The 17,369-nt window shown below is 41.4% G+C and overlaps 1 protein-coding gene across 2 annotated transcripts in view; it reads left to right on the forward strand.

Annotated features, from left to right (window-relative positions):
* Positions 1-17,369, forward strand: part of LHFPL6 (LHFPL tetraspan subfamily member 6) — a 230,024-nt gene that overhangs the window by 191,236 nt on the left and 21,419 nt on the right. For both annotated transcript variants that reach the window (XM_075592029.1, XM_075592030.1), the window contains exon 3: positions 2,233-2,331. In XM_075592029.1, coding sequence (XP_075448144.1) covers positions 2,233-2,331 — 99 coding nt within the window. The remainder of the gene's footprint in view (positions 1-2,232; positions 2,332-17,369) is intronic.

A 17,369-nucleotide genomic window follows, 5' to 3' on the forward strand; every position in this document is an offset into this window, starting at 1 on the left:
AGGATTGGGGTTCCTTAACCCAGGGGTGCGCAAACTGGGTGGCGAGAGATTTTCTGGGGGGGTGGGGAGGCGGCGGTTACAGAGGCCACCAGCTCGCTTCCACAAGGCATTTAAATCAAATGCCGGGGAGTGTGCGCGAGCCGCTGTAACTTCCTTTACCTGGTCTCCGGCGGCTTCCCGCAACGCATCACCATGGTAATGTGGCATCAAATGATGCTGCAGGGTCACATGACGTCGTGACATCAGAGGACGCCGGACACCAGATAGGGGGGCGGCATGAGCAGGCAGGGGGGCACAGACTGAAAAGTTTGCACACCCCTGCATTAACTAAAGAAAAGCTGAAAACCACTGCCTTAGACTGTGAAGCAGGGGAGCCTGGTTCAAATCCCGGTGTCATCTCCTAGTGACCTTGTATGTATATCTTTATTTATATTGTACCTTCCATGTACATAGCACTTCACAGCAGTAATACACGTGACAAAGTAGTAAGAGACATAATGGGAATAAGCGCTACAGACATAATAAACATTAGGATAAAGCGTCCCTGCCCCAAAGAATTTACAAAGTAAGTGGTGGGCAAGGCACTTAATGTCGCTGTGCCTCAGGCACACCAAACATAGATTGCAAATGTTCCTGGGGAAAGACTGCGCCTTTGAAAGTTTATGTACCATGTGTTATATTTAGCTATACTTAGCACATTAAATATTTAAAAGTGTAAAAGTTTCGTTTACTAATTTGGGGAGAACGTTAGAAATCAGTGTTAGTTTGTGTTTGAAATGGGGGTATAATTGTAATATTTAGCCATTAATATTTGATAATTTATATAAAAATGTATTAGATAACAATAGGGGACAGCTGTTCTCCCTAATGTAATTCCTACCAGCAAAGACCTCAGATAGGACAATGGTATATTGTTTTTGTGAATTAGAAGTGTATACTGTATGTATATCAGCACATTTTCTTTTGCTTTTTATCATTTGTGTAAAGATACTTAATATCAGGAGTGAAAAAGCTACTATCCGCAGTGAAATCTTTTGAAGGTTTTAGTCCTTAAACTTGTTTTTCTTGATATAATCTTTAATTTACATATTTCTGACATGATTATGTTGTTATCCTATACAGCAATCTTTGTTTCGCTTTGTGAGGTTGTTTGAGTACAGTATATAAAATGGCTGCTATCTTCTGTCATAGCAAACATTGGTTGTGTTACCTTTACCTGAGCATTAAATGTGAAAGAACGTGTAAAAATAATGGTTTAATTTCTTCTTCTCTGGGTAAGACTTGTAACAATCACTTTTTACACATTTTGTTCTTATGTTTTAAGAGCATGACATTTTTCCATATTCCTGTATAGTTTTATTTATATAGCGCCATCAATGTATGCACATTGTATCACAAGAGAGACGATACAATACGTGGAATTATAATACAATAAGTGCAAACAACAACATCAGACAAAAGGAAAGGAAATCCCTTCATATTTGACAACAACATTTGAACAAACCCTCTATTTATGGTAACCAGAAGGTTTGACCGGGACACCCACAATTTTGTGGTCTGTCCCATGTCCCGACTTTTTGGCCACTCGCACAAGCGCTCGCTGTTTGCGCATGTGAAAAATTTGTCCTGGGGGAATATATGGTCAACCTACCTCTGTTACTTGTGATCTTATGCTTGTTGTTTCTTTTTTTTTTTTTAAAAGAAGACAACAAAGTTACTGTGACTTGAGCGTCAATGGCCTAATACATCTGTGCAAAACATTCTTGGTCAGTTTACAATATAGAGATAACAGGTTCCCATTAACCTTGACCTCTTCAAATTTGGAGCAGATTGCAAAGTATGCTGAAACATGAGCTCTTTTCAAAAGCAAAGTTACAAACAGGTGGTTTCAAGTGTTTCACTTGATTTAAGAACATTCTATAAAATCCATAGAAACCCTATTGGTCCCGTGAAGGCAAACAGTTTTGAAAGATTTCCATATTATTTTTGGACCAGAATAAAGTTCCGTACGTTTTGAGCTTTTCTTTCTATACAGCTCCATTCATCAGATCTGAAATATACATGTTTTGTGTGTGGAAAATGTTCCAAATATTCTGCTACTTTCACACCTGTATTCTCACTTTGTATCTTCTGTACAGTACTGATACTCACATGCTGTTGATGCCAAAGCTGACCTGTTATGGTGGAAGACTGCACCGTGGAGTCAAATCCTTTAATTTTTTCTCTTTACAGGGCTGCTGATTGGATCTGGTTGTGCTCTCTATCCTCTGGGCTGGGACAGTGAAGAAGTTCGACAGGCCTGTGGAAATCTGTCACAGCAGTTTGAGCTGGGTAAGTACAAAGCTGCTAATTTCACAAACTATCCCACAGCATAGCTGACCATTTGAAATGATAGCCTGGCACAGGAGAAGAAAGTCTGTTGTTTGTAAATTAGAAGTCAGAAAATAATTGATATAAATCAACATTGATTGCTCTATTTACCTGCTCTGATCTTCTCTTTGACTAGTAATGAGCGATAGACATGAAATCCAATAAGGTTCTATCTGTTATTACACTACCGCACTATACATGGATATGGCTCTGTTGCCTAAAACATTACCCCAAATCAAGTGCAAGATAGATAAAATGAGCGTTATTTACTAAGGTCTTCTGGTAAAAAAAAAAAGCAAAATAATTGCACCAGATTTATAACAGAAAAAACTCAATTTGCATAGAGTGCACTTCTAATATAAATATGCTGCTCTTGTATTACACAGTATTGCAGCTCGCAGTAAACGGAGTGAAAATACTGTGAAACATGTTTCTGATAATGAGTAAGGAACAGTGTTATTGTAAGTACATTTCTTATGCATCGATTTGAAAGAAATAGCTTAAAAGAATAATGTGAAGCATAGGGGTGTATGCAGGAAATAACATGCAGTTTAAAAAATAGAGCAATTTAAAAGCTGAAAACCATACATTTGAAATGCTTCTGTAAATAAGTACAACAGGTGCCTCCCTTCTAATATGCTTACTAACCCCTGAAATTGAAAGGTAGCTGACAGGAACACAGAACAGATCACTTGACTCTATCAGAATAGACAATGGTCCATTTTTACTAAGGGATACTATGCCCTGTATGTCCCATTTCCACAGTCCCATATTGGCCCATATTAAGTTTTGCTATGCCATAGGACATAGTGTTATTCAAGTGAATTGGCTGTTAAGCGTCTTCCGACATTGTAAGATATTTTATGGACACCTCTGCTAAGTACAGATGCAGCCATCAGTATCCAATCACTTGCCTGGATAAAAACTAGGGCATCTCACAGTAAATGCCTCAACATTTCTGTGAGATTCCTAATGGCCCATCGGATTAACACAGCGGGGGGACCCTGCAGTCCCATTCAATTTGAATGGGACTGCAGGGACCCCCCGTTGTGTTAATTCGATGGGCCATTAAGAATCTCACAGAAATGTTGAGGCATGTTGAGGCATTTACAGCGAGATTGCCCCAGATTTTCCAAGGCAAGTGATCTAATACTGATGGCTGCATCTGTAAGTATGGGACATCTTTCGATTCCAGAAGGTGTCTTATTGCATAGCACCTCTTAGTAAATATGGGCCAATATGTAATGTATATTAAATTCACTTTGTGACTCAGTCTTAATGTTATCCTGTGGGATAAATAGGAAAAGTACCCACTGACACTCTCTGTTCATTGAAGTGGGAATTATATACAGTTATAAACCAGAGTCGGTAAACAGAGCAAACAGTTTTATTCAATTAATATTTGTAGGAGCAGGTCCCAAATCCAGTGCCTCAAACCTGCAGCAAACAATCATGTATATTTAGAAAGGCGATTGGTAAATTAAATGTTCATGGGAACCATGTACAAATAAATATGTCCTTATGAAAAGAGCATCAGCTGTGCCCATGTATGTGTGGATAAAGAAGGTGCTATCTGACCCAAAAGCTGGAGGACTAGGGGGTACAGGTTTTGGGGAAACACCAACGAGTGTGTTCTCCATGACCAACCTCACCTAGTCTACCCCAGAGGTCCCACCGCAAATCTCAATATCCCACTGGCTCAGTATATATAAACAGGCATGTAGCTCTGGCACTCACGGTATTGATGTCCTGGAAAGGTGTTCCTGATTAACCTGCTTCCTGCCAGCAAACAGAAACTGAAGAAATACCAATGGATGGTTGGAGCACCGTCCATTGGTTTTTCTTCAGTTTTATTCAATTCACTGCCACTGCCATTAAAGTGTAACACAAAATATACTGCTTGCAGGGTTTCGTGCATCTGTCGGAAAATATTCCATACATTAAGGCCTAGATTCACTCAGCGTTTTTTAAATTGGGGCAAATAAAATGATGTTTTCCTAAAACATGAACCAATGTTTCTCTCTGTCTCTCACAAAAGCGCTATTTCAGTGAATGACTTAAATAATGTTATGTTATTTCCTAGAATTAACTTCAACGGACTTAATGAATATGGGATGAATATCTTTTAGGCTATATTGAAACTAATTTACATATTATTTACAAACGGGCGTTAAATGCTTCTGGGTTTATAGTAGGATCTCCTAATTTATTAATTTACCAGCCTGAAATATTTATGGATAAGACTGGATCAAAGCACCATTCAGGGGTTCCGCGGCCGCCATGGGGGGAGAGCTAGCCCGGCGTCAACCCACGTAGCAATGACCCGGCTGCTTCTAAGCTCAGCAGCAGCTAAAATTTTGCACTGCTAAGATTTCTCTCCCTGCTCCTGTCGGCGCCGGAAGTCATGTAAATTTCCGGCTGACAGGAGGGAGAGAAAGGATCGGGTAAGAGCGCGCTTTCAGTGCCGACAGCTCCCTGAAAGTGAAAGAGAGACAGACATTGTGTGTGTGTAAGTGAGAGGGGAGTGTGTGTGTATAGAAGAGAGCGGAGGAGAGGGAGTGTAAGGGAGAGAGTGTGGGGGAGAGTGAGCATAAAGAAGAGAATGTGGGGGAGAGTGAGCATAAGGGAGAGAGTTTGGGAGGGAGTGTGGGGGAGATTGAGTGTAAGGGAGAGAGTGTGGGGGAAGAGTGTGAGGGGGGGGGAGGCACTGGAGATGGGGGTCTCCAGTTGGGGCTCCTAGAATTTCACAATCGAATTCTGGAGTTGCTTAACAAAGAAAGGTTGAAAACCACTGCTATATACTGTATATCTGGGTAATGTGCAGCCCTTTTGACGGTTCCAGGGTTGCACATGCACCCCGAGGTATATTCTGTTTCCCACCCTTGGTCTAGATGCACTCTTCAAAACATTTTCTTTCGGTTTTGAAAATGTCACAATTGTGATTCCTTTTTTTAGAAGGGGTGTATTCATTTGTGTTGTCTCGGCTCTTATGTGTTGCCTACTTACAAGATGTAAGTCAAAAACGAGCGGTTTTGACACACAATGGTCTCTGCTAGGAAGATTTCTTAACCAGGTGTAGGGATCTCCAACTCTCAGCTCAGTGACTTCTCTTCAAGCAATGGAGGATCATGGACTTCTGCATATCATGCTGTACTTCAAGCTGAGGATCATTGCTCATTGATCAAGAGTTGTTCATGCTGCAGTTGGATGTGAAGGATGAGCCTTCAACCTCAATAGTAGAATGAGTGACTGTCCCAGCCTTCCGGGAATCCAAAGCAAGTGAAATCCAGGCAGGAACAGCATGTGAAGGTAGTACTTGCAGGTTCCTGCAAGTACTACCTTCACATGCTGTTCCTGCCTGGATTTCACTTGCTTTGGATTCCCGGAAGGCTGGGACAGTCACTCATTCTACTATTGAGGTTGAAGGCTCATCCTTCACATCCAACTGCAGCATGAACAACTCTTGATCAATGAGCAATGATCCTCAGCTTGAAGTACAGCATGATATGCAGAAGTCCATGATCCTCCATTGCTTGAAGAGAAGTCACTGAGCTGAGAGTTGGAGATCCCTACACCTGGTTAAGAAATCTTCCTAGCAGAGACCATTGTGTGTCAAAACCGCTCGTTTTTGACTTACATCTTGTAAGTAGGCAACACATAAGAGCCGAGACAACACAAATGAATACACCCCTTCTAAAAACTGTCTGCACTTAGATTGTTTTTTTGTTTTTTTGTTCTATTTCCCTTTATGCTCCCCCTGGATTGCAGTTGGAGAGTGAAGAATTGTGGGACTAGTGAAACCAGTCCCCACCAGCTGGGTTTTGAGCAGGGGGTTTGAACTTATTTATTGTTTCACACGTTATTGAATCACGTCACAAAGTTGTATAAGTATTTGATTTTATTATTAACCCACTGTATAAACACCAGTGCACACTAATAGAGTTAGCGCCGTTTTCCTTCACCCTCACTTTGCACAATTGTGATTCCTCACACATAAAGTAGACACCATGCAGCATATACGTGACTAAAAAACCTTTTCTTAGTGTCTAATTCAAATGTAAGTATTTCCTTTATCGTTTTGCTAAATTTGACACAGATTTCTGATGCAGATTCATTTGATATAATTGCAGAAACAGTTGATTTATTAATGCATATAAAAGAGAAATTCTAACACACACAGAAGGAGATTGATGCCATTAACGTATCTGCACTTCCTATAACTTTGGATCATCGCTCATTACCTGCTCAAACAGAGACCACCACATTCCCTAATATCTTCCTGGCAAAGAGATGCATATTTTTCATTTATTCTTTTTCTAAATGTCTTTTCAAAACCATCGTTCTAGAACCTTGATAAATAAAATGTTTTGAGGTTTGTAGATGGGCTTTTTTTTACATTAATAGTTGATGCTAAAAGCATAAATTTGATGCTGAATCTGTCTTGCTCAATGAATCAACATTCTTTGTGGGAAATTCATTCCATCGTAGGAATAGCGAGAGAGGTGTTTAGAGCCGTTACGGAAATGGGTTGCAGATGCAACATTACAAGATGCAATATTACTCTCTCATTGGGTCATTTAATCTGACGAGAAATTAGGTAGCTTTATATTCTTGCAGCAAAATAACCCAAGAAGGCTCTTGAAAGCCCCTTGTTTGGTGTGCTATGAATTGTGGGAATATATGTGATATTACCGTATACCTAGAGATACAAATATCTCAAAATCAAAGCCATGGCAAAGAAAGAAACAAGCTTCTTGTGTGAATTGAGTGTACTGTTGCTGCTCTTCGAACTTTGCTGCTAATATGTCAAAAGCTACAACACTGTAAGTATGCAGGGTCTGTGGGCATCGGGGTTATACATTGTATACCCCAATCCCCACTTTCAAGCCGACAGGTCTAAGACCAAGGCATCCAGATAGGGTTTGAGGCAGAGCTTTTTTTCTTCCTCACAATGCATTTCTAGGAAGATTGATTTCACAGCGATTATAGCTACTATGTTGTCTGTCTGTAACATTTCCACTCAGCAACAATCTATGACCTATTAAAGCAGCAATACTGTGTAACCCTCCCTGCCTGGCATCTAGGGAGAGTAGGTAGGTGTGTTATGTATGGCTACTGCGCATGGGTTACCTTGACTTGGGCTGGGTTCAGGCAGCTCGGCAAGGAGGTACAGTAGCAAGGTTGTGGAATAATGGGCACCATGAACTCTTGTCATACAACTGTCTTTTTTCCAGGTCCCCAGGCAGGGGACTGCACACCAGTTTATACAATGTTATAATGTTTCTTTATTTCTTTATTGTTATCGATGCGTTATGTGCTTTCATAAATACTCACTCTTAACATTCAGAGGGAGGGATACCTCTTACTTGCTTAACTGTTCTGAGACCCGCGACCCTCTCTTTCTTCTGTTCCTGATACCCCTCTGTATTATCCCAGTAATGCTGGTCCCATTGGTACTCCTAGAAGATCCTGCACAAGTGACCCCAATACCTGTTGTCAGTACAGGAACTGAGGCCGGAGTGCACTGTTAATGCTAATTCCCAGATAGAGCCGATCCACCGGCACCCAGGCGTCCTCGTTACTGAGGCCTTCTGTGGCATGCTATTTGCATACTTCTAAGTTTATATTGGACTCCCTTAATCTTCTTCTGGGATCCTGATTTATTAAAGGCTACTGTCCCTATCTACAACATAACAAACAGGGGGGTCTGGTCTGTACTATTACTTTATAAACATTACTTATCCACTGTTCCCAGGGCTCATCTACTCTTGTCCTCCTATAAACTAACCTTCTCAAACTTTCCCTTCCCTTATATACTCTACGAAATGTCATGATCCCATAAAAACACAAGGTGGGGCACAGTACACGCTAACCATAGTAGTAACCCTTTAGGGCAGGCCTGCACAACTTGTAAAGTGAGAAGGGCCGAACTGCTCCAAGGAAAACAGATTCAGGCCACACGGGTAAAATCATCATCATCATCATCATCATCAGCACCTTTATCATCATCTCCCCCAGCACCTTTATCATCATCTCCCCCAGCACCTTTATCATCATCTCCCCAGCACCTTCATCATCATTTCCCACAGCACCTTTCAGCAGTTCCCCCCCAACACCCTTCATAATCTCCCCCAGTACATTTCATCAGTTCCCCCCAGCACCCTTCACACTCTCTCCCAGCACCTTTCAGCAGTTCCCCCCAGCACCCTTCATACTCTCTCCAGCACCTTTCATTTGTTCCCCCCAGCACCCTTCATACTCTCTCCCAGCACCTTCCAGCAGTTCCCCCCAGCACCTTTCAGCAGTTCCCCCTAGTACCCTTCATAATCTCTCCCAGCACCTTTCATCAGTTCCCCCCAGCACCCTTCATACTCTCTCCCAGCACTTTCAGCAGTTCCCGCCAGCACCCTTCATACTCTCTCCCAGCACTTTCAGCAGTTCCCGCCAGCACCTTTCAGCAGTTCCCCCCAGCACCCTTCATAATCTCTCCCAGCACCTTTCAGCAGTTCCCCACCAGCACCCTTCATACTCTCTCCCAGCACTTTCAGCAGTTCCCGCCAGCACCTTTCAGCAGTTCCCACCAGCACCCTTCATAATCTCTCCCAGCACCTTTCAGCAGTTCCTCACCAGCACCCTTCATACTCTCTCCCAGCACCTTTCAGCAGTTCCCCCCAGCACCCTTCATAATCTCTCCCAGCACCTTTCAGCAGTTCCCCCCAGCACCCTTCATACTCTCTCCCAGCAGCTTTCAGCAGTTCCCTCCAGCACCCTTCATACTCTTCCCCCCCCCTCCCCCCTACCTGATTGAGGCGGTGGCACCGGAAGCGGGCCTCAGCCAGGAGGTTTTAGCCGCGCAGCTACCAGTACCAGGGCAAGGTGAAGCGCGCTCTAGCAGCCGACCCCAGAAGCTCCGGGTCACACTACTAGAGCGGGCTTGGGGGGGGGGGGAGGGGTAGTGCATCTACGCGTCAACTGCAGATGCTGGAGCAGGCTCGGCGGGGGAGGAGAGTGAAAGGAGAGAGAACGCGTCAGTTCGTCACCACGTCACCCTACCAAGGAAGGGAGGTGGAAGGGGAGGTGAAGGGAGGTGGAGGGGGCCGTCGCGAGCTGCACAGGGAGTCCCAGTGGGCCGCATGTGGCCCGCATGTTGTGCAGGCCTACTTTAGGGGGTTACAACTACATTCCCCCATGTTTTCTCTCTTACTTGTATATATAAAGCATGTGTCAATGTCTAATTCTACATTCTTACTTAAGCTGTTAATCATTTGTGCTCCTGTTATAAATCATGATTTTGCGAACAACATAATGGCTTCTTCAGTCCGTAATATAAGGATACATTATAGCTGCTGAGTTACACTAAGGTAACATTATCTATTGTCACAGTTTACAGCTCAAACTGCTGGGAATATTGGCAATAAATTATCATAAAAACTGCTGTAGAAATCATAGGATGCTTTAAAACGCATTAAAAAAGGCATTAAGATATGAATAATAAAAATATAGTAAGTATTATCTAATACCACAAAACTGATATTTAAAAACAAAATACGATTTCACGTTTTGCTGCTTTAAGGCCTCACATTAAGCGTATTTAGTGAGTGGCTTGAGTGCAGGGCTGGTGCAAGGGTATTCAGCACCCTTGGCAAACCTTCAGCCTTCCAGTATTCCTCTCCCCCTCCTTCTCCCCCATCCTCCTCCTCCCTCACCCTCCTCCTCCCTCACCCTCACGGTTACTTCTGTCTCCTTGAAAACCATTTTCTCATATGTAGACTCATTCTGGCAAACTCTTACTTTATACCATAAAATGTATATATAATAGTAGGCCAAATAAACATACCTAAGATTCACTTTCATCCTTAAACATATATTATAGTTAATTACAAAAGACAAAAATACTCAATGCTACATCCAATATGACAAAAAATACGTGTAGTTAAATACTTGATTATTGTATTCTCATAAGTAAGGGTAATTTAGTTAAACACTTTGGCCAAAGTGTTATAAGCCTGCAGCCACTTCACGCGCATGACCAGCATGCAGGGCCTAACACTGCAGTACCTCTGAATACTCTCATTTACCTCTGCAGTGGAGGGAGAAATGTCTCAATAGACCAGTGCTGCACAGGAACATGGACAAGCCTGCTACTTAAAAAGTGGGGAGGAGTGAGCTTAAACCCAGGGAGACAAACAATAATAAGCCCTCTAAAAAGCGCTGACCTACACAAAAATAAAATAGTGATAACTATGATAACAAATTAAGGTGAATAACCATAAAGTGATCAAAAATGAATCAAAAGATATAAGCAGCCTAAGGAACAAAAAATCAACAGACTATTCCAAATCTGTATAAACCAAATAAACATACAAATAAATTGTCCCAGGCGCTGTGAATAAAGTCCAATGAACCCAAATACCATGAACCAATTGGGCAGTCTTTAGTATAGGCTTCCTATGCCAGATAGATGATCTTGATAGTTGTTGGACAGGCAGGGGTGTAGTCTGATATGATGTGCTGATGTCTCTGAAATCATAGAAAAAAACAGCAGGGCACGCACATAGCGTGGTATGTTTTTTCAATTACCCCCCTGCCTAGAACCCTGAAATCCTACTTACAGGATGGGGGCTCTCAGGTACAGTTGAGAGAATCTGTGCCTCACGTCTCTGTCCCTCAGAACGTCTCACGGATCCACGTGGTCTGGTCTGTAGGGGTCCCCTCACTCAGCGATAGTGGTAGTAGGGATGGTTTACTCCAACGCTCCCACAGATGAATGCGTGTGGGGGGGGGGGGTTGAGACGGGGAAGATATGGAAATATACTAGTGTGATAACGTACAAGGTATTTATTGACATAAAACAACAATAAAATCACACTTACAATGTGGAAAGTTGGCGAGCTCCGCTCACAATGCCGTCCGCAGCCTGTGTAGCTCCTAATGCTGCCAAGGGGAAGGTCGCCACGCGCTGCACTCGATTCCGGAAATCGGAGTGACGTCAGCAGTGGGGCAGACCGGAACTCTCCTCACACCAGGAACTACAGGTGCCCGGGCAGCTCAATTCACTAGGCTCCTCCTCCCTACGCGTTTCGTGACGAGTTGTCACTTCCTCAGGGGATAATGGAGCCTAGTGGATAGGCTATTTATGCTAATCTTAAGTGGAGAGTCCTCCTACAGGTGGTATGGACTGGGCGTGAATAGCTATGCATTACATTCAACTGCGATCATGGTAAAAGCAGACTGGGATCAATGTTACAACATACCTTATCAACTAGGACCCTTTCATAGCATATAAATTAAAAACAGCCTAAAATTCTAGTGAATTGATAGATAAATAGGGCATAATACATCTTACATGATCAACTATTAAAGAATCATCTTGATGTTTAAAAGACACCTATAGTATATACGAATATTTTTAAAAATACATACCATTTAAAAATACACTTATACGATAATACATTTATATTCTATAAAAATGCATATAAATCTAGATACATATATATATTAAGAATGTCAGAAGCAAATATAAAAACAACTATACAAAGCTAGTGCACTAATATCAAATGAACATTAAAAGCCTGTTAATCACTCAGGCAAAATAAAATGATCAGAGCCATAACACATTCACTGATCTTTTAAAAAAGCTGCCAGGTCGAAATCGATATTGAGGCCGAGGGGGGACAGTGTCTTAAGTACATAGATCCAATAACTTTCCCTTTTAGATACTAAATTAAGTCTGTCTCCCCCCCGCCAACTGCTTTTGGGGTTATCGATTCCTACACATATCAGACCCTCTGGGTTCTGGCCATGATGTGTTTTAAAATGATTTGAGACGCTATGAGTCTCGAGGCCCCTCTTAATATTATAGACGTGTTCAGCGAACCGTCTTTTGAGGGGTCTCCCAGTGCGGCCTACATATTGCAGGCCGCATGGACATTCTAATAAGTAAACACAGAAGTTGGTCCTGCAATTAATAAAGGTTTTAATATCAAAGCTTACCCCTGTTACTTTAGATTGAAAATTGTTGGTCTTTTTACTATGCTTGCAGCCAATGCAGTTGGTACAAGTGTAATACCCCTTTAGATCATTTAACCAAGACACATGGCGATCTCTAAGGCCATCAATGGGACAGCTGGGAGAAAGGGAAGATTTCTGGCCCTTCTATAAACAATTTTTGGTTTATTGGGGAGGATGGATTTCAGGATAGGGTCTTTATGGAGAATGCCCCAATGTTTGTTAAAGGTCTTAGATATAACAGGGGCCAGACCGCTATATTGAGTGATGAAAAATGGAAACTGATCTTGAGTCTTTGATTTGGGGATTTTTCCCATATCTTTAGTACATATTAGAGAAGCTCTATCTATCTTATTAACTTCTAATATAGCTCTGTCTAGTTCCTGATTCTTATACCCTCGTTCCATAAATTTAGTTTTTAGATCCTTAACCTGCTGTTGATAAATATGATCTTCTGAGCAATTTCTCTAATTCTTAATGCCTGTCCTTTCGGGATGTTACGCAGCCATTGGGAGTGATGATGACTTGATGCCAACAGATACGTGTTCGCATCCACTTCCTTATGGAAAGTTTTGGTGTGAACCATATTGTCTGTCACATATAAAGATAGGTCAAGGAAGTTTATGCTGTTTTTGTTGTCATTGAACGTGAATCTTAAATTTCTTGTGTTGGTGTTCAGATAAACTTTAAACTGCTCTAGTTGGTCGATGGGCCCCCTCCAGACACACAGCACATCATCAATATATCTTTTCCAGAGCACCAGATTCGCCCCAAATGGGTTAGAGGACCATATATGGTCCTCCTCCCATATGGACATAAATAAATTAGCGTAACTTGGGGCAAACCTGGTGCCCATTGCGGTGCCGCATGTCTGGAGAAAGAATTGGTGATTGTAACTGAAAAAGTTATGGGTCAGAATGAAGCTGATCCCATCCAGAATGAACTTCCTCAGTCTATCATCTACCCCACCATCACGTTCTAAAACTCTCCTAATTGCGTCTAATTATTGTATTCTCATAAGTAAGGGTAATTTAGTTAAACACTTTGGCCAAAGTGTTATAAGCCTGCAGCCACTTCACGCGCATGACCAGCATGCAGGGCCTAACACTGCAGTACCTCTGAATACTCTCATTTACCTCTGCAGTGGAGGGAGAAATGTCTCAATAGACCAGTGCTGCACAGGAACATGGACAAGCCTGCTACTTAAAAAGTGGGGAGGAGTGAGCTTAAACCCAGGGAGGATGGGCCACCTAACTCCAAGCAACTGATACCAGTTGACAATTAATAAACACACAATCCCTGCAAACTCTAATCCCAGTACCCACATCATTATAGTTAATCCCTTAAAAAATTGTACAATTAATATTAATTTGTTGCTGTGTTTCAGCCATTCATATGTTACACCATATACTGTTAGTATAACATGTCCATTCATACGGGTACCAATTAAGACCTTCCCTTTTCTCTTGTAGGATATTTGGAGAAATAATGCAATGCTCCTCAGGGTTTAGATGTGAGTAAGGGCAGCTTTCAGAAGGCACTAAATATGGTTACATTACTAGCATAACCTTATTAGTAACAGAGGTCTAAGGGTCTCTGTTGGTAGCTAAAGTGTTCATTACCATATGATTTGCAAATGAAAAAGCCCAAGATACCTTAAAATCTAAGGTTCCCTTATTTATAAACAAAATGGCTGAATAACATAGCATTAAGCAGCTTTGAGGATATGCGTTACGGATATGGATACGGTAAAATGAGATAACATAACCCCAAAAAATTAGCAACCTTCTGAGGATCTACCCCAACTTCCAAGACTGTTATACATGTAGGTATTCTCTCCTATGTACTGTATGTGTGGTTCTGACACTAAGCATCCACCAGTCACACTACGTTTTGTATATCTATAATTGCATGTCTTACTCAGATACAAGATGGCAACAATTTCTTATCACCAGTGGTAAACCTCTAGATTATACCGTATGTTGGGGTATGTTTTAATACTACTGTTAAACTTGGGCAGTAGAGGATACAATACAGTATATCCACAGTGGCTAGAAAAAGTTTGTGAACCCCAATGATAATTACGGAAATTCCATAGTTTTTCCATGATAACCTTCTTGAATCAAAACAAGTATTTTCTTAAATATCTAATAAGGTTTATATTAACCAAATTTATGTCTTGAAACAAAATTATATATGAATTAGACAAACAATGAGTAATTACGAGTCAGTGTATGAGCAAAGGTCAGTGAACCCCTGGTTTTATCAGCTAAATTAAAGGGGATAATTATAATCTGTGTTTAAATAATTAGGTAAATCTTCAGGGTGAATTTGAGAGGTCCCACTCTATATAAAGATCAGAAACTTTGTGAGTTTGGTCTTCACCATACAGGTGTGTGGAAACAAGTCATGCCACAATCAAAAATAATTTCTGAGGACCTCAGAAAAGCAGTTATTGATGCTCATCGGTCTAGAAAGGGTTACAAAACCATTTCTAAGGATTTGGGTCTCCACCAATCCACTGTCAGACACAGTCATTCTACCCAGGAGCTGTTGTCCTACCAAAATCTCTCCAAGAAAAAAATAGCAAATCATCCAAGAGTCTTGTGAGTGTTCATGACTCAACTATCAGAATAAGACTGAATAAGAATGGTGTTCATGGAAGGATAGCCGGTAGAAAACCACTGCTCTCTAAAACAAACATTGCTGCCATCTGAAGTTCACCAAAGAGCACATAGATGATCCACAAGACTTCTGGAATAATGTTCTCTGGACAGACGAGTCAAAGGTATAACTTTTTGGCCTCAATGAGAAACGTTATGTGTGGCGAAAACCAAACTCTGCGTTCGAACAGAAGTACCTTATCCCAACTGTCAAGCATGGTGGTGGGAATGTGAAGGTTTGGGGCTGCTTTGCTGCCTCAAGGCCTGAATTGCTTGCAATCTTTGACACAACCATGACTTCTGCATTGTATCAGAAGATTCTAGAGGAGAAAGTCAAGCCATCCATCCATGCACTGAAGCTGAAGGGAAAGTCGGTCATGCATCAAGACAATGATCCTAAACACACAAACAGATCTACAAAAGAATGTCTGCAGAAGAAATTCCACATTTTAGAATGCTCTAGTCAAAGTCTGGACCTAAACGCCATTGAAATGTTGTGGCAGGACCTGAAGGGAGCTGTCCATGCAAGGAAGCCCTCAAATGTCCCTGTTGAAGCAGTTCTGCAAGGCGGAATGGGGCAAAATTCCTCAAAACCGATGTGAGAGACTGACCAGCAGTTACAGGAAATGCTTAGTTGATGTTATTGCTGCTCAAGGAGGTGCCACCAGGTACTGAATCTAAAGGTTTACACACTTTTTCACACATGGATATTGAATGTTGAATCATTTGTGGATAAATGTTGAAAAAGTATCATGTTTGTGTGTCATTTGTTTGATTAGGTCATCGTTATTTATTATCAGGACTTAGATTAAGATCTAATAACATTTTAGGTTTGAAATATGTGAAAATCCTAAAGGGTTTACAAACTTTCACCAATGTATCTGTTCCCTGATCATAGAATACACTTGCCTGCTTTTAATTCATGACTCTGTGACCACACCAGCTTATATGGTGTCTATCCAGCATATGCCTCCAGCCTCTCTCCCTTTGCTAGACACCTGCTTCTCTACCACTCTAGAGTGATTTTTTCCACTTGACACCTATATTATAGAGGGACTCCATGAGCTCAGCATCCCTTCCTTAACTATTTTTTTTATCATTTTTATTTGTTATGTGACAATTTTATATTTACAATCAAAAATTAATTTTTAAACACATATACAGTACTTCAATTGGGAACACCTCCCTAAGTGTAGCAGCCTGTCTTTATGCTTGTTTCTTCTTTGCCAAGGCTATGACTTTGATCCATAGAAGGTTTTTTTTTGGAGCTGCCTTGGGTTCTTTTGCTGCATATTGTTATTCCCCTTGGGTGCACCTACACTAGGGTACACACTAAGTTGAGAGAGGGCCTTTTTTCTGTTTTAAGGCATTATATTCTTCAAGAGATCAGCAGCAGAAACTCAAATAAGTTTCATACATTTTCCGTAATACTTGGACTACTTACAATACAGTTTTTGGGGTTTGGGAGTGATCTCCCTTTAGTTGATACTGCCTAAAAATAGCTACATCATAGGGTAGTTATGCATACAGTCTCCTGTACTTGCTTATTGCTGTAGCTTTCTTTAATTTGACTGAAGTTCACACTTGTTAATCACTTGGCTTTGATTTCTTGTTAGATTTTGATGATCTCCCTCGAGTCAAAGATGGAGATTAATGAATTCATCTAAGAAAAAGCTAGGGATTCATTTGAATAATTGCTACTTTTTTGAATATTTAATGTTATTAAAAAGAAAATGAATGCATTTTGTTCAGTAACATTAGGGCTGCATTACAATGAAGCAGATAAACATAGATACAGGCAACCATAAATAAGATGTGCTCTCTCTCTTAACTATTTGGGTGCCCCTGGACATAGTCACTCTATAATGGGGACTGGCATGCCAGTGAACCATACTGAAAGAGGTTTAAAGAGGTTTGGTGTTCCTGTTTTGATCGCTTCCTGCATTCCACAGGAGCGCAGGATGCAATCTGCCCAATAGTGAAATGGAGTAGAAGGTTTCCTCCTCTTCTGCTTTCTGTACAATGGCTACCACAGTCATTGGATCCCACTGATGAACCCCTCGTTCCTGAGATATTTGTTGATTTTTAGTGCCAGTTGACACACAGAAAAGTACAAACATGGCCACCAGGGTCACCAACAGAAACCCACAACATCATCTTCTAAAGAAGGGGCAGATTTTTTATTGCCTGCTGGAGTGAACCCTGACCCTGGTGGCCATTTTGATTCCCTGATGGACCACTTCTGAAATGGAGAATTCCTGGACATTGGAGTACCACCGATGAGCTCAAAAGGATCCACCAGTTTAGGTAAGATTTAAAAAACATGTT

The sequence above is a fragment of the Ascaphus truei genome, chromosome 3 (assembly GCF_040206685.1).
Source record: "Ascaphus truei isolate aAscTru1 chromosome 3, aAscTru1.hap1, whole genome shotgun sequence".
Taxonomy (NCBI): Eukaryota; Metazoa; Chordata; class Amphibia; order Anura; family Ascaphidae; genus Ascaphus; species Ascaphus truei.